The 17,380-nt window shown below is 45.1% G+C and overlaps 1 protein-coding gene across 4 annotated transcripts in view; it reads left to right on the forward strand.

Annotated features, from left to right (window-relative positions):
* Positions 1–57: 57 nt before the first annotated feature.
* LOC109955598 (interphotoreceptor matrix proteoglycan 2-like) overlaps positions 58–17,380 on the forward strand; it is a 22,958-nt gene continuing 5,635 nt past the window's right edge. For 3 of the 4 annotated variants that reach the window (XR_002274290.1, XM_020591897.1, XM_020591898.1), the window contains exons 1-16: positions 58–647; positions 1,447–1,614; positions 2,836–3,002; positions 3,164–3,192; positions 3,339–3,371; positions 4,189–4,229; positions 5,786–7,770; positions 7,900–8,061; positions 9,359–9,417; positions 9,693–9,713; positions 11,677–11,903; positions 12,259–12,320; positions 12,535–12,757; positions 12,969–14,701; positions 14,789–15,008; positions 17,028–17,238. Coding sequence is in view for 3 of the 4 variants with exons in the window: in XM_020591897.1 (XP_020447553.1) it covers positions 569–647; positions 1,447–1,614; positions 2,836–3,002; positions 3,164–3,192; positions 3,339–3,371; positions 4,189–4,229; positions 5,786–7,770; positions 7,900–8,061; positions 9,359–9,417; positions 9,693–9,713; positions 11,677–11,903; positions 12,259–12,320; positions 12,535–12,757; positions 12,969–14,701; positions 14,789–15,008; positions 17,028–17,238 (5,420 nt within the window). In the remaining variant the exon portion in view is untranslated. Of the gene's footprint in view, positions 648–1,446; positions 1,615–2,835; positions 3,003–3,163; positions 3,193–3,338; positions 3,372–4,188; positions 4,230–5,785; positions 7,771–7,899; positions 8,062–9,358; positions 9,418–9,692; positions 9,714–11,676; positions 11,904–12,258; positions 12,321–12,534; positions 12,758–12,968; positions 14,702–14,788; positions 15,009–15,304; positions 15,395–17,027; positions 17,239–17,380 lie in introns of those variants that run through there. The other variant, XM_020591899.1, reaches the window with a different exon arrangement.

The following is a 17,380-nucleotide window of genomic DNA, read 5'->3' on the forward strand; positions in this document are numbered from 1 at the left end:
TATTTCATGACAATAACTGGTAACTATGATGATGTGGTGGATATTTATTTCTTTTGATTTACAGATTTAAAATGAGATGTGATCTGGACATTTTACAGATATCTAAGAAGCCCATGGTTCCACTGGAACTTGTTTAAAGTGTCATCACCCTGGTGAATCATGGGAAATTAATCATTTTAGTAGCCATTTCTTAGAGCTGGTCTGAAGTGTGACCTGTGCACAGCCTTTCAGCCTGAATGTTGGTGTTCACTGTAATCAGCCTGTTAGTATGATTCCTTTTAAGCAAACCTGACCTGCTGCTGTGCCGCCGCTCTTGACAGTCATCCACTCCAGCAGCTTAACAAATAGGATTAAAGCAAAGAGAACAAGCCTTTACCAGCAGCAAAGTCCCATCTGCTCACCTGAGAGCAAGCAACGAGCAGCCCAGCCGTGGTTTCTAATTTCCTGACAAATGCCAAGCAAACCAGTGGATGGAGGACTGTGGGAAGGATGCCGCTGATGAGCTGAGGAGGACGGGATAAGAAGCAGCGAGTCCGAGGCTGGAGCTTTGGAGGCAATTTGTCAAGAGATGACTGGAAACTGGGGGAGGCTGCTGCTGTGGGTGGTCGGGGCTGCACTGCTTTCGGGCAGCATCTACCTGGAAGCAGGTTTGTATCAACAGGTACTAATGATTTCACTCAGTGGCGGAGGACATCTTCGCTGAGTGAAGTAAATCAAAGTAGAAGAACAGTGTCATCACCAAACGCACTGAAGTACAAGTACTACTATGGCTTATCAGGTTTGGACCATGTGATCAGTTACTGATCTGAAACTGTGGCGGTTACGGAGGCTATGTGTCCTATTGGTGCAGTGATTAGTCGATTAGTTCAAGTTGAAAATTAATCAGCAAGTACATTATTTTGACTCATTTTTAAGGAAAATCCCCAAATTCACTCTGAATATTTGCCAGTTTTTAGGTGAACTAAGATTCTTGAAGCCATCACATCTGACTTTTTAAACCATGTTCTAAAATTTATAGGTAAAAATTATCAATTGATTATTAATTATGCAGAGCTGTTAGTTGATAGAGAATTATAATCAAATGATTGTTTTAGTCAGTGTCTAAGCAAAACTCCCAAACATTTGTTTGTCTCAGCTTCATAAATGTGATGATTTTATGCTGTGACATGATAGTAAACAAAATATCTTGGACTTTTGTTTTTTTGGTCAGACAGTTTACACTATATCTGGTATTTCTTGGTAATGAAATGATCAATAAAGGTTAGCTGAAGCCTGAGTGCAACTTAATCTTTATATTAAAATAAAAGCTGAAGCCACAAAGTCACTGTAGCTGTAAAATAAAGTGAAAATACTCAGGTACACTTAAAATACTTCAGGATGTCGGTACTTAGCTAGATGTACTTCCTTTTCACTGAGCGTGCCTGTGGTTTTTGGGACACCTTGCAGATGCCACTGGTGACCAGGAGCTGGATTCAGATCAGCTTTGGTACAGGCGACGTGATGCTCTGACTCGCAGAAGAAGGAATGTGTTATTTCCCAGCGGAGTCAGACTGTGCGCTCACGAAACGGTCGACCAGGCTGTCGCCAACCACCTCAACTACTTTCACCTCAGAGGTTGGTGTGTTTCCTTTTTATTTTTTATTTTTAGCAGGTTAGCAGGTCTCTCTCTGTCTTTTCCCCTTTAACGTTTCACTGAGGCTCTGATCCCAGCAGACTTACAGACTTAAACTGCATGTCTGCTGGCACTGAAGTCAGCCGATCCCTCAGAGGTCGGAAGTCACGCTGAGCCAGATGCCCTGCAGACACACCACATTCTTAACAAGTTGGTTCAGCTTTTGAGTTTCTGCTGCTTCAAGGCTTCAATTTGTCATCTCACAGGTTGAAACACTCATAGTGGACATGAGGATCGATATGAATTTACACATCAACCTTGTGAGTTTTTTCTTAAGCAAACGTGGCAGAGTTCGCAATTTTCATTTATAATCAGCTGAGTATTTTTGGGTTTTGTCCGACAGGCCAAGGGACATTTACACAATTACAGGGGTTTGACAATCCTCAGTCCAGATATGCTGGTCAAGGGCTGGCATTATGAGTTTAGCTCTTGGTCCAAGTGCTGCTTTGTATTTCAGGCCTTTTATTGATTTTACTCTCCATGAACAGTGAAGCTTGAAGGTTTATTGTTGGAAGCAGCAGTCTGACACCCGTGTCTCACCTCAAGGGCTGCTTGCTTGGTGGTTGAAGTGAACCTTGTAACCATGATGTACAGAAAGGTCTTTGACTCATTTGAACTGCAGCAAATTTAAATCATCTCTGACATCATGATAAAAACATGAACCATGTACTTTCAGCATTTTTCACATTAAAATGGCCTTCTCTCACCAAACAGCTGACGTTTACCGACACTATGTCCAGACCTGGTCTGGTTCAGCCTTTGTTGCTGTCATAGTTCAACTATAGGTCTCTTAGGAGCCACGTTAGACGAGTGTCAGAGTCTTTTACTGTAATGCACTGTAGGCTTGTTCTTTTTGGGACGGGAGTTCGACAGTATGGAGAGTTTTAATATCAGCAGCATCACATGGGAAAAATCATCTTTAATAACTATGTCAATAAATATGCAATTATGTGTACAGCACAAAAAATGTAATTTAGTGTGTAGTTTCTTTTTAATGTGTTTGTAAACCCATTTGGAGAAAACCGAATTTAAAATGTTTACTGAGGACCTGTCGGCATAACAAGGACATAAAGCTGAATCTTTTATTTCAGGATGACAATTTGAGATTAAATTCAGTGTTTTGCCTCATGCTCAGGTTTCAGACATGTCTGTGGTTGTCTTAGTGTGTCAGGAGACGATGTGGGAGGCCTTTAAGGTCTTCTGGTACCGGCTTCCGGAGCGGGACGTCTACCAGGACTGGGTTGGTCGCTGCATGGACGGCTCAGTCAGCGTCGTGGACATCGGCAGCTTCTTCAGCCAATCACAGGAGCACATCAGCCTCATCAAGAGAGTGAGCGAGAGTTTCCTAGCAGTACACATTCATATCCAGACCATTAGCCACACTGTTGGCTGCTCTTCACCCACCACATTTAAAGCATGTTTGTACTTCTGTTTGTGTAAGTTGTAAAGTTTTGTAACTTTCTTTTCTGACGATGTGTTTCTGTCTTTCAGAGAGTTGCCATGGCTACTGCGATGAACAGGTGGGTGTACGATCATATGACATCTGTTAGTCACATGATGACTGTTTCTTGTTGTGCTCATCGAAGTATCAAAACTGCAAAATTAATGATTAACAGTCATTTAGTGATTGTCATGACTCTGAGCCATGTTTCATCACCTGCTGCAGTGTGCCCGTCACCTCAGGCCCCCCTCCATGCAGGTAGGCCTGCAAACACCGACACACACCCACAGAGCATCAGGAGAAGTTAGAAACACATGTAGATCAGCTGTGCAACAACCTGCCACATGACAGTGTTTGTCTCTCGGCAGCATCTGGGCTGTTTAATGGCACAGGTGTACCTAATAAAGTGCTCAGGAACATGAATGCTGATGTACAACCTGTCCACGTGCCAGGTGGACTCAAACACAAATCGCCTGGTTTTAAAAGATGAGTGTATTGATAAGCTGGTGGATGTGATGGATCCCTGGCTGCTGGGTGCCCACACATCCAGCCTCGTCCCTGTGGAGCCACAGTGAGACAAACTCCACCCTAAAACTGACGAATCCCAGAAACAGGACACCACCAGAACTGCTTTGTTTCTTGCTTTGTGTTTATCATCAGATGCTGTCTGTTGTTGTTTCTCTGTTTAGCATTTTTGCTGTTACAGTTGTGTGTTGTCGCTGTAAAACTGCATGGGCCCAGATGCATTGAAAGCTCTTAAAGGGGAATACCAACTATTTTAAGGCTTCACACATGTTTTTATACATTGTGCACTAAATGGGTCTTGTGTGCGACAAACTTTGTCGACTTTCTGTGTAAGTTTCAGAAGCTGATGAATGCTTGGTAAGATCCTACAATTCACGTTGGCGTTTAATGTTTAGGCCTGTTTGCATTACTGATTAATTAAAAAAAAAAAAGATTTTCCTTGTTTAATTATTTAATGTTAAGACTTGAAGTTTTAGTAAATGATCTAAAGTGATGAACACTAAACTCACTGAATGTTTCTGAGATGGTGGTGTCTGTTCTTGTCTGCCAGCAGCTCTAAACCTGGACAGTCAGTGACAGAGACTCTGCCAGGTAAACACACAGCTGAAGCTCACCCTCTTTAGGGCTGCACCTCATCATGTCGGGCTCAGTCACGACCCCACTGTGGTTGTTTCATCATAGACTGATCTGCTTCTTTTCTCCACAAACTGACTCATAATTCAATTTGTTAGTTTCTGAGCTGGTGTCACCAAATGTCTTGTGTAAACCCTGAAGACTTGATAGGACAACAGATGGGGACACTAGTCATACAAACCTAAATGTCGGCACAGGTGTGGCATGCACTGCAGTGACTGACCTTGGACCCCGGTTGGTGCAATGTAAGGGAGTGCACAAGGCTGATTCCCGATAGTGCTCTGCTCTCAGAATAGATTTGTAAGCCTATTTACAGGCAGCAGGCTGGTCAATGGAGGGTGGCTGAGGACAGGTGTAGACCTGAGCTGCTGCAGCACAACAGTTTGACAGCTTGTTTGGGGACTGTTCATGTCATTAACTGTCTTTTTAGTAGCTACATCCAGTGTCTCAAACACTAGATCTTCACCCAGCCCTGCACCAAAAGAACATGGCAAAGAATTCACATAATGTCCTTTGGCATTCAATTTGATTCCTAAAACAGTGGCCTCAGGGTCTCCAGCATTCTCCAGACCGCTATAAAAACTGTCTCCAAACATGCGTAGCTCTGGCGTTGCATATTTTAGTGTGAAGTCATTATATCCAGCTGTCTTTGGACATTAGGTGAGATGGTCTAGACCCTACAACGGAGGGTGAGTCAGACATCTCATTTATAATAAATAAACATAAAACTCAAGCCCCCCAAACGCCCAAGCATCGACTCACTAAGTTATTAATGTGTGGATTTTATAAAGAGGGTTGCAGTTTGTGTTTCATTAGCTGGGCAGGATAGATTTCCTGTGCTCTGCTCTTGTGCCCACAAAAGGTCTTAAGATGGTTTTATAAAGCCTGAAAGTAAATCCCCACAAGCCCGAAATATTTCTTCTAACTTGCTGCGTTAGTTATAAGTGGTTTTAAAAACACCTGCAGTTGTGTAAATGTTAATGTGGACCTTAAAGTAATTCATCCATCCAATCCTGCATTTTCTGTTGTTTCTCCAGGTCAAGCTAATGTTTAATGAATATTTATTTCATGAGGAATTATTGTTTTTTAGTTCTGGGACATAATTAAATGTGATGTTGTAATAAGAATGAATAATTGTAGTTTATGTCATTCCTATTGGTTTTCACACTCTGTGTGAAAGTTAAGTTTTTTTAATCCAGTTTGAATTGATCAAAACATTTAGATTTGTTACATTATTTCATAAAAAGCATTGTTCTCACTGGTTCCAGCAAACTGTTGCCAACATGTTTGCTGGTAGAACTCTTTAAGAGTTCCTTAAATTTCTTCTAGCTAATAAAAATGTATATATTTAGGACAAAGCTTTCACTTCAGTCCAGCTTCTTCATAAAGCAGCTCCATCTGATAGTGGTCTCACATTTGGGGAATTAGAAAAAGTCAGCTGTAAGAAGTTGTTATAACTGTATGATCCCTTTGCATCATCCTCATTTGTTCATGTATCCTTATTGATTTTACAGGGGAAGATGCCATCGTCATCAGATCAGAGACAATCGCGGCCGATCGAGATGACCTTTTGCCCGGCTATGAAGTTGCTGCAACTGAAGGGTCCATTCAAAAGGCTCCTACAACAGCGTTCACCAATACAGCTGTGAATTCGACTTCTGAGTCTGCTTTGGCTGCCATGCCAGAAAACACAAAAGACGATGCTGACATTGTTACCCACAAGCCCCTCGGTGGGAAACTGGGGGAAGACAGGACTGTCCCATATACAACAGATGTGGAAGCTGTCGATACTGTGGAGAAAGTTGTACCCAATTCAGAGGTGATTCAAGAAGTTACCTCAGAAGACGAAGAGCCACCATCAGAGGTGGTGGCTGAAGAGGTCCTCACAGAAGCTGCTGCTGTGGTTCCTACAAAACCCACCATGACACCCACTACAGAAGCTGCCATAGAAGAGGAATTGGGCCAGGAAACGGCTCCAGAACCAGTTGCTGAGGCTCCGGAGGGTATCCCAGAGACAACTGCCGAAGTCTTTGTGGGCCTAGAGGTTGAAGATCTTCCAGACAATTCTTTGGATATCAGCCACAACATAACACTGAGTGATGAGGTTCCAAAGGGACCCCTAATCACTGAAGCTGTCCTTTTCATAATTGATCCAGGTTCAGAAGAAGAAGCTGTGACTCAGGGTCAAGAATCTGCCTCTGATGTAGAAGCAGAGACCTCTGTTCTGACAACAACAGGTAGAACAGAAGCAGAAGCTAGTGAAGACACTGGTCAGGGCAAAGCACCAGAAGACAAGCTGACTCTTATGGCTGAGGTTACTTCTAATCCTGCGGTAGTGGAGGTACCACAGAATACTACAGCGGTGGGAACAGAGGCAGCAGATGAAACAGCACAGGAGGCCAGATGTGAAGAAGCTACTACTGAAGCTGTAGCAGCAGAGATGGGGGTGAAGGAGACCACAGAAAAGCCAGCAGTTCAAACAGATGTCACTGTGACACAAGTAGAGACAGCAGAAGAAGAGCTACCTGATGAAGCAGAGGGAGCAGCAGCCGCCATGGAGGAGGCAGTAGAAGCTCCAGTAGAGGCCATAACAGGCACAGCAGAAGGGCCAGTAAAGACAGTCGATGTGATTGCAAAAGAACCAGAGGAGGGATCACTTCAGGCTGCAGGAGAACCAGTGGGAGGTGGTGAAGAAGCAACTGAGGCTCCTACAGACTCTGTAGAGAAAGACAAAGGAGATGTAGTGCCAGGACCTGCAGTAGAAACTGTGCCAGAACCTGAAGAGGAAGCTGTAGCCCCTATGGAAGGCGGTGCAGAGAGAGAACCCACAGAAGCAGCACATGACGAGACCAACCCCACAGGAAAACCAGCAGCAGATGTTACAGATGATCTTGTTCCAGAGTCTCATGCTGAAACCTTTTCAGAGTCTGAAGCGATTACTCCATTTGTTGTTGTCATTCCAGAAGACTCCGAGGTAGAAGGAACTTCAGAAATGACCAAAGAGAGCAGTACCCAGAAGCTTGCGCTCTCAAGCGAAGTCCCACATGTTGAGAAAGAACACACCCCAGAGGCTCCGAGTGAAACGTGTGCAGTAGTTGTGACCCCTGCCCATCCAAGGATGACTTCAGAGATGGAAAGCCCTGGAGAGGTCAGCCCTGAGAAAGATGGCACCCTGAGTGAGGACAGCATCCAGGCTGTATTGGCAGAGGTCTCCCCAGAGAGAGATGAGGGTGTTTCTCCAGATGTTACAGCAGAAGATGTGGGAGTCATGATGACAGAGGCTCCAGCTGGAGAAATCACTCCAGACGTTAGTGCAGAGCGTCCCCGAGGCACCGCCACTGAAGAGACCAGCCCTGCTCCCTCTGTGGAAGTCACGACCAAGTACGTAGTGGAGTACAACAATGGCAACTTCCCTGATCTCACAGAGAGGCCTTACAACATGGAGGACACCTTACTTGGAAACAACGGCTTTGAGATAGAGCTCGAGCTGGACAACTCGGTGAGCAAATGTGGATTGCTGGATGTTGTGGGTGTGGACTGACATTATTCAGTCCCAGTGCTGATGCCTTTTCTGTTTCTACATCAGCTCTACATTTGTACGATTTTTTGTATTTCCCTGCACATTCAGATTGGTAACGAGATAGATGACACTTTGCTGCAGCCCCTGAGACCACTGAAGGACCTGGTGGTGGACCTGAGCATCAGGCTGAGAGGAGAGAGCTACACCGACTCTCTGAGAGACCCGGGCAGCTTCCACTACCAGCAGCTGGCCAGACGCTTCACACGCAGGGTGAGCCCACTGTGATGAAGTACAATATTTCACCCTTTAGAAAATAACTTGAAGAAGCTCCAAGTTAAAGTCAGAAACTGATCTTAAATTGTTACCATGGAGCTGAATGACACATGAAGCAGTGTTGCTGTCGTCTTTTGTTTTGCAGAGAAAGATGAGTGTATTGAACTGTGGTCAGTTTCTGTGGCTGCTGGCCACCTCCCCTCCTCCCGCCTTTACGCCCTGCATCACTGCTCCTCTCCTGCTCCTTTCCCTGACTTTCAGTATTAACACATCCATTGACAAGTTGACTTGCTTTGTGGTTTGCAAATGTGCTGACCCAGGAGTTTGGCTCTGCTTTAAAGACCTTGGCCATTTTTTTTTTTTACTCATTACGAATCTTCACACTTTGAGGTCAGTTTCCTCGGCCATGCTGGTGATCAGATGTACAGTATGAGCTGCTCAGGCAGAACCACAGCTGGAAAACCTCCAAGGACTTGCAGCACATGAGCAGTGAGTCACTACGAGCTGGTGGAAAAACAAGCTCTTCCAGGAAACCAGAGTGCCGGGGTATTCCTCTATCTCTGCGAGGTTTTCAGGTTTAGTGACGCGGAAAGCCAGTTTATGGTCTGAACACTGGGGTCACGGTCATTAATGAGGGAAGAGTGAGTGAATAACTGGGCTAACAGAAACAGCAGGAGCTGGGCTGCAGCACAGAAACAGAGGCAAGGCAGTAGAGTGCAGCAGTGGGCCGCTGAGACCTGAACATGTCTGTTCCACTGCAGATGAAAGTTTCTAATCATGTAACACACAGATGTTTATCATTATCAGATTCTAACTGATTCTGCTCTCACAGAATGCACTTAGTTTTAACATGTATGTAATGCTGGTTGGTTGTCAGCCTGTACCACTGTGGTCCACACTGAAATATCTTCACAGTTATGGTCATGCCATGTGGTACGAACATTCATGCTCCCAGAGGACGAAGCCTCCTGACTATGGTGCTCCATCCCTGCAGCAGAGAGCAGAGCAGCTGGGCCAGAGTGTGTAGGTTATACCCTTTGACGACTATAGTGACACATAGAGACCCAGTTCTCCAGGGTGCTGCTCAGATTCTTGACAAAAAGGTTTAATCTTTCACATCCATCACAGTGTTATAGGCAGGTTGGCTGCACGTGTCTATAGACTGCAGGCGTCTGGTGACATCAGTTTTTGCTCATTTGTAAAAGATTTAAAAACTTTCTTCCTGTGGTGACTCAGTGTTGGTAGTGTGGTTAAAGAGCTGCTCCACTCACTAGCTGCTCTCTGTGACTTCCAGATCGAAGACGCCTTGCAGAGGTTACCAGGCTTCAAGAACGTCCACGTTGTTGAATTCAGGTAGAGTTTCCCACAAGTACCCTCCTGATAAGTCACTGTCCTGTGGCTTCAGGTAGCAGAATGAAATATACACTTAGTGTTGATGTGACTCCGCTATGAAAAGTGATGAAATTGAAAAGTGCTTTATGACGTGCGAAACTGAAACTCATCCTGAACTGAGTCTTAATTGATCCAATGCTGCAAAGTTACAATTAAGATGCACAAGTAGAGCAGATGATACCAGGCTGATTGTGGTAGTTTTTGTATATTTATGTGTGTTTTGTTTCTCTTCTCAGGCCACAGAAGGACCTGGAGCGGTAAGCCTGACCTCATTGTGGTCCCTTTCACACACAGTTTATGTCTAAATATTAAGAAAAATCTTGCTGGTGCGATTTTTTTTTTTCATGTTTCCCCCTCAACTAGAGGATTATACGATGGATGTGTTGTTTTTACTGATGACGTCTGAACCTTTGAGGCTTGTTTGAGCCCTGATCTCACTTCAGTTCACAGTCATCCAGAGAGCTCTGAAACAGCAGGTCTAAAGGGTCAGCAGAGCCCAGTAACAACCCGTGACTTTATTGCTGAGTCCACCGTCCCTTTAGTGAGCAAATGGGAAATCAGCTGGTCTTTGAGATGATACGGAACAAAAAGAAAAATGTCAGCCTTGCTCCAAATTTGCAGCTTTTTCCAAAAATGTTTTATTGTGGGTAGATTTTTCTGAGATAAAAAGAAGTCTGATCTCTGGAACCTCTTACTTTGTTAACAAGGCAGTCAGATTGGTTATAGCCCAGAGCTCAGATTAAGCTACTTTAAAACACTTGGCGCCAGATTGTTGCATTTTTTTTTGTCAGAAATCACACTAACTTAGTCAAATCTGAACATATTTTTACATATGTGACATCCATTTCCCGAGTATCTCATCATCTATGATGTCCCTCCAGAACAAACCTCCATAAATCCACTTAAAAACCAGAGCAGAGGCCGCAGGACCTGGCTGTGAACCCTCCTGGTTCCAAGTTTCCTTCAGTTTCATTGTGATCCAGTGACAGTTCTTTGTGTGCATCCATACAGGAGCTGCTTGCTGCTGCTGGTAGTGGGGACACTGACTTTTTACTTTACTGAGCGTCAGAGTCTCGTCAACATGGTTGTTATATTCCCAGAACACTGACACTCTCCTCTGTCCATTCATATACTGGTATTAACTGTGTAGAAAACCTGTGGACACACATAAAAGTCTACATATGAATGAAGATGTCTCCCACACTCCCACAGTCACGTTATTTCAGGTGCTGGTGTCAGAGACCGTCCGGGTCTGGACTGGACATATTTCCAGTGCACAGTCTCCCTTTTCAAAGCCCCTTTCACCTGCTTGTCTCAGTAAATAACGGCTCCGCTGCCACTCTGCCCTAATTTCCTCTTAATGTCCTTAGCAATAGTCAGTCAGCTCTAAAGCAGGATAAGTCACTTGCTGCTCACTGGACACCTGCAGTTGCTGCAGGATTACTGTTAAAGGTTTACGTCAGGCTCCCAGTCCCCCTCCCCTCCACGGCAGGTTGCACCACACAGATAAATTCATTTTGTGAGCTCGAGCAGAGTCAAGTCAGCATGAAGCCTGACGCATTGATCGCAGGAGGAGAGAGACCATATGGTCATAAATGCATCAGGCTGCGGTTGTCATCAACACTCACCTCAAAGTGAAGGATCGAGGTCAGAGGAGACCGGGAGAGACGGCAAACAACAGGCAAGACGAACACATGTTAGGATGATCAGAGGATTCCCAGTATTCCCAGTGCACTCATGCATTTACAGTCAGCACTCAGCTGCTGATTTCCAGCTTAGAGGTTCAAATAAATTAAATCTGGTGGAAAAGTGCCTGTATCCACTGTTTCAGCAGTGTTACACTTTACACTGTGAAACATGACACGCTCGTTAACTTTGTGTAAATAAGTTTTATTCACGTCAAGTTAATGCAACTTGAAATGTCTCGTTTTTAAAATTTAGAACTCAGTCTTTTAACTGGAAGTGATGCAAGCTGAACTTTTACAGTGCCAAACTATTTCTTGGCTGGAACCATTAAGGTTCTGAATCTTTTTCACTGGTTGTCTGGACAGAAAAACCCAAAGCCAGTAAAGCATCAAGAAGAGTAGTATCAGAGTTCAGGTCAGGCTGAGGTGGTGTTAATGATTTTATTTGAATGAAGTAAGAGGTGATTGGCTCAGTTTCTGGCAAAATGACCTGATCATGAATCACCAGACACTGACTGGTCCTCCTGTCTCTCAGGGGTTTGGCAGTGCTGGTTCACTATACCGTCACTCTGGAGGTCGATAGTCGTGGCATCGCCAACAACACGCTGGACTTCATCTCTCTGCAGAACAACCTGGTGGAGAAGAACTATCCCGGAGCGTCTGAGCAGCCCACCATCGTCTACACAATCACTGACCTCCGCAACTACATCACTGAGGCACTGCACAAAGACAGCTTCATGACCAACAGCAGCCTGGAGAGCGGTACGCTGCTGCACAGTGGAGCTCTAACAGTGGTTAAACCAAAGAAAGGGCCAGTCACAAGGCTGGTTCTTACAACTCTGTACATGGATCTCACCTGGCGTATTGTTGTAGGCCTAGTTCATACAGATGGGCTGCTGCTGTGGGTTTGAAATTCAGGCTCTAAACGAGGTCTATTGGTATCACTTTATTCTGCAGGCCCATGATTTACTACAAACTTATTCATAATTTTCCTAAATCTTTTCAGTCTGTCTTTTAAATAATCTTTTTTTAAACACAATTTCATGACTAAGGTGATGAAGGATGTTCACAGTGACTGTAGAAAAGCATTCACGCCAACATCGGCTCTGTTCCACAGCTGACACCTTGTTTCCTTCTGTGAAACCTACGAGTCAACCAGCCGACATGTATGACAACATGGTAAGTCGCTGAAACCCACAGAGCTTCAATCAGGTTTTAAATGCAACACAACACATGGAGCTGGTAGGATAGATCGTCCTCTCAGCTGCAAATGGCAGCAAAACAAATACAAATCATGCAGTTGAACTAAACTGGTATTTGGCATCAGCTGTATTATCAGATTGTTTCTTTATCTTCACTATCAGAATAAAACTGTTGATGAATCTGTTTTCAGGACAACATCCTGGCTGCTGAGAAGCCTCCTGATGCACCAAGCCACGAGGTAGACAGTGACATCTTCCTGAAGAAGGACGACTTCCTGTTCGACCCATTCAACTCATGGAAAGGTCCTCAGAGCGCTGTGGTGAGCGAGAATGATGTCTTCATGTTCGACGAGAGCACAACTCCTCCACTGGCCATTGAATTCCCTGTCGAACTGGAGCCAGTGACACAAGACAGTGAGTACAGTGATGTAAAGTTTTCTATGACCAAACACTTATAAACAGTTAATGTAATTAAGATGATGGCTTTTGCAACTGTGTTAATGAATCCCAGCTGACATTTTACCCACTGCACCCAGTTAAAACTTTGATCTACCAGCTTTTATCACTGGGGTGTGAGGAGGGGGATCCTGGCCGCAAACCTCTCCATGTGTTTTCTGGTTTACAGATAGTAAAAACATTGAAGACGAGGGGTTCATCCTCAGTAAACCTCACGGTCCAGGAGATGATACCCTCGGAGGGGACCATGCAGGCTCTTCTGCTGCAGCCCCCCCTCCTCCAGGGAAACCTCAGACAGACTTTGAGTTCACACTGGATGATGGATCTGGTTCTGGTTTCTCTGGAGATGCCCAGGGAGCAAATCTCTGGTCCTGGCATCTGACTGTGCTGCCTGACGGGACAGACCTTTACAATGAGGGGGATGGCAGCCTGGAGCTGCTGCCACCGCTTGATCTGGAAGAGACTGGGAATGAAGATGAGAATGAGGAGGGTGTTGTTGCTGAGTCACCAACCAGTGTGAAAGACAATGTGGCTTTGATGACAGAAGAATTCACCAGCACTTCATCTTTGGGGACAGCCACAGTTCTTGCTATTGAGGAATCAGAAATGGACAGCGGCATTGAAGAACCTTTTCTGGACCAAGTCCTGGTGACGCCACACAGTAGGACTGACTTAACCATGACCCAAGCACCTGTGTTCTCACCTGAGGGAACCTTAATTGTTGAGCTTTCAATGCAAACAGTTGAAGCATCCAGCATCTATGATGACTACTCTTTAATCGAACTGCATACAATGGCAGCACCAATCACAGACCGTCCTGAACCTGCCGCTTGGATTCGTGAGGCCCCTGTTGTTTCACAACCAACTGATTCAGCAGTCAAGCTTCAAGAAACCACTCAACTCATGGAAGTGACCACTGCAGTACCAGTAGAGCCTCCAGTGGCTACAGCTGCATCTGAATCAGATGTACCTGAGGAGAAAGAAGCTCAAGTCCTTGTCACGCCTGAAGTGCCTGACACTGATAGTTCCACAGCCAAAGGGTTGCACACCTCTGTAGAAGTCAGACCTGGCTTTGATCGAATGACTGAAGAGCCATTAGAACCAGAGGTGCTCACAAAGGAACCCAAACTGGTGGTTGAGATTTTGGAAGAGCAGCACTTTGGCACCACTGATCCTGCAACAGCACCACCAAAACTTGATGTCTTTGATAAAGACCTGGTTGTGGATGAAGTCATGATTGTCACCACCACTGCCGCACTAGTCCTCACTTCATCTGTAAGTTCAGACCACCACAGTGGCATCGTGCTCTCGCCTGAGAGGGACTCACCGTCCACTCGATTGTCAGATTTGGCACCAGAGGATGAGGAGATAGTTCAGCATGAGCACCCAAACCACGAAGATGTTGACAAAGGTCCAGTAAGCACTTTGTCTTCAGCTGTTCTGCCGTCGGTGGTGGTTGTGAATGAAACAGAAAGTTCTTCAGTGGATGCTACAGAGAGGTCACCAGGCACTCCAGCACAACAAGACGTGGGTACCAACTCCACAGGGTCTTCAAATGGGGAAGCAGACACAGGTTTCCTCCAAACAGCTACTTCCTTGCTTCAAGACGTCAAAGATGATACTCACGCTACCAGGCTCCAATCCTTTGAGCGTAATTTTTCTGAGGTGGCAAGTGTTGACATCAGCTTCGATGTATTCAGTGTGGCGACTGAAGGCAACAGCAGCAGCTTCTCCAGCGGGACACAGGGGACAGACCTGGATGCCATTGCACTACCAACCCGACCAGGCAAGGCGCTTACAGTTTTCTTCAGCCTGAGGGTGACCAACATGGCGTTCTCTGTGGACCTCTTTAACAAAAGCTCCCCTGAGTACAAGGCCTTGGAGCAGCGGTTCCTGGAACTGGTAAGCAGTCAGAGTATCTGGACTCGGTAGATAATGAAAACATTCATGGTACTGGTCTTAACAGATGTATTGGTCTTCACTCTGTAGCTGGTGCCATACCTGCAGTCCAACCTAAACAATTTCCAGAACCTGGAAATCCTCAACTTCAGGAACGGCAGCATTGTGGTGAACAGCCGGATGAAATTTGGCAAACCGGTTCCCAGAGGCGTCACCAGCGTTGTCTATCTAATCCTGGAGGACTTTGCCAACACCGCCTATCAGACCATGAACCTGGCCATTGACAAGTACTCACTGGATGTCGAGTCAGGTGTGCTTTCCTTTAAGTTTGACTCTTTTTGAAGGAGAGGAAAGTCTTCTTTCTCATACAAACCAGACAGATGAAATGCTTTCAGGGTGGTTGGCTTGATTATAGTTTAAACATAAACTGAAAAGATGCTTTTTAAATAATTTCCAAAGCATTTGTTTAGCAGAGATTCTCCTTATAGGGCTTGTTTCATGACAAGATTCAAGATGGCTTGAACAAGTAGAAGAAAATACTCATCTGGGTAAATACTTAGTCTCTGAGGCCGGATTTCAGGTGCTTAGATGTTTGTCTTCTATTAGATCTTCTAGTTTTTTGGACTCAGATGCCTCAGCAGCATCTCAGCAGGGTGTCACTCCTGCCAGGACTCTAATCTGATACCGGAGTCTGTCTGAGAGGAACGTGAGTGGCAGTAGATACACGGACCCACTGTCTGCCTCCGCCCATCTGTGCCTGGACACTGTGTCTCTGTAGCTGCACCTGCCGGCAGGTGTGTGAGCTTGTGATTGTATGTTGAAACAGGTAAAGCCGTTTCTGTGAGGAATTTATGGGCTCAAAATCGAAGTGGGTCATAGTGTTTCATTAAAACTGCTGCTGAAGTTGAGATTTCTATGAAGCTCCACGTCAGTAGAAAAGGTGGTAGATTTCACAGTTAATGGCTCTAATGTTTTTCTAGTGACAGCATTAGTTGTTTGTCTCACTGAGTTTTACAGTAACACTGGTGTGCTTGTTTTTGTGACTTGAAACTCAACAAAAGAGAGAGATGCTATAAAACGAAAACACGACTGGGGTGTTTGACTTCACTTATTAGATGTTAAATGTGTATTTAAAAGCTGGTTTTTATGCTAGGACAAAAATGAGAAGGTCTTGTGGTTGGACCTGGACTGTGGCCCAGTGTGTTAGGAGCCAGGCAATCAAATTCATTCACTTTCTGAAAACATCCACAGCTGGCCCGAAGTGTTTTGCCATCACAGTGCTTCTGTATTTTGTTGTATCTTCTCACCAGCAGCTTTATAGAATCGTATCTCACAGTCTGGGTGGAATTAAAACTGCAGAGCCTCCTGTGAATCGTTCAGGTTTGATAAATGCAAGTTGGTCCAGTGTGTTTCCCCCAGTCAGCCCATGTCTGCTGAGCTGCGGCTCTTTAATCTGTCTGAGCCAATTAGAGGAGCTCCTCGTAGCCAGATAACACTAATCCACAGCAGTGAGTCATGGCGGTCAGGACTCACTGGTAATCACACTACAGATATCTTCTTCACTGCACAGTGAAAGAACGTTTTCTACTGAGCAGGCACCGGCTCAACTGTCCAGAGTACCGCACTGCTGGATCTGGATCAGGGCTTAACTAGTCTGTCACTGTGAGGGGCTTTTCAAAAGGCAGTACATGAGGCGTGTTGGTAAAACCCAAGAAAGCTGTTCAGTACTTCAGATTTCAGTTATTGTGTTATCATCTAATGTCACTGCTCTCTAGATACTTCTTCCAAGTTTCAACATACAGAAAAACGAGATAAAAAGTCAGGACCACGAGACTACTCTGACTGATGTACATTTAATATGAAACAGTGACATCTAGCAGAAACACTGGTGTTTGCATCCACTCCACTGGTCAGCTGACCCCTTTCTGCCCGTCTCCTGCTGAGGAGACTGAATCAGCACTGATCAGCTGACCCTCTGCCATGACTCTTCTTTTGACCAGCTGTAACCAAGCATTTCTGTTTGATCGCTCATTAAACAGGCATGTGGCCTGTTGCTTCTTTGCTTATTGTCCCTGAAGCTTAATGTTACATTAACATTACATTTCAGCCCCAGGCCACCAGGGGGAGTCACAGTGAAATGCACTTTGCTTGGTGATGTGGTGGCTGCTGCAGAACTAGTTAACAGATCAATGACTTTCGGGTGAGACAGGCCGACTCCACTATAATCCACTCTGAGAAACCCTGAGCTGTCCACGTGTGGAGAGGAAGCAGGACTTGTCCTGGTCTCTGACACTTCTTCTCTTGTTTATTTGTTGTCATTTCCTGTCAGGTGACAGAGCAGATCCATGTAAGTTCCAGGCATGTAACGAGTTCTCCAGGTGTATGGTGAATCAGTGGTCGGGAGAGGCTGAGTGTGTGTGTGACTCCGGGCATTTGAGTGTCAACGGTCTGCCATGTCAGAGCATCTGTGAGGTGCAGCACGACTTCTGCCTCAATGACGGAAAATGTGATATCATCCCTGGCAAGGGTGCCATCTGCAGGTGGGAGGAGCTTTTACACTGCTGGGCTTTAATGTATGAGGACATGAGAGTACTAAGATTACCAGTGCTTTGAGGAATACCTACTTCAAAGTACCATTCAGGTTAGGGGTACATGTAATTTCATAGCATATTTTACATTCCT

This window comes from Monopterus albus, unplaced genomic scaffold (genome assembly GCF_001952655.1).
Source record: "Monopterus albus unplaced genomic scaffold, M_albus_1.0 scaffold16.1, whole genome shotgun sequence".
Classification (NCBI taxonomy): Eukaryota; Metazoa; Chordata; class Actinopteri; order Synbranchiformes; family Synbranchidae; genus Monopterus; species Monopterus albus.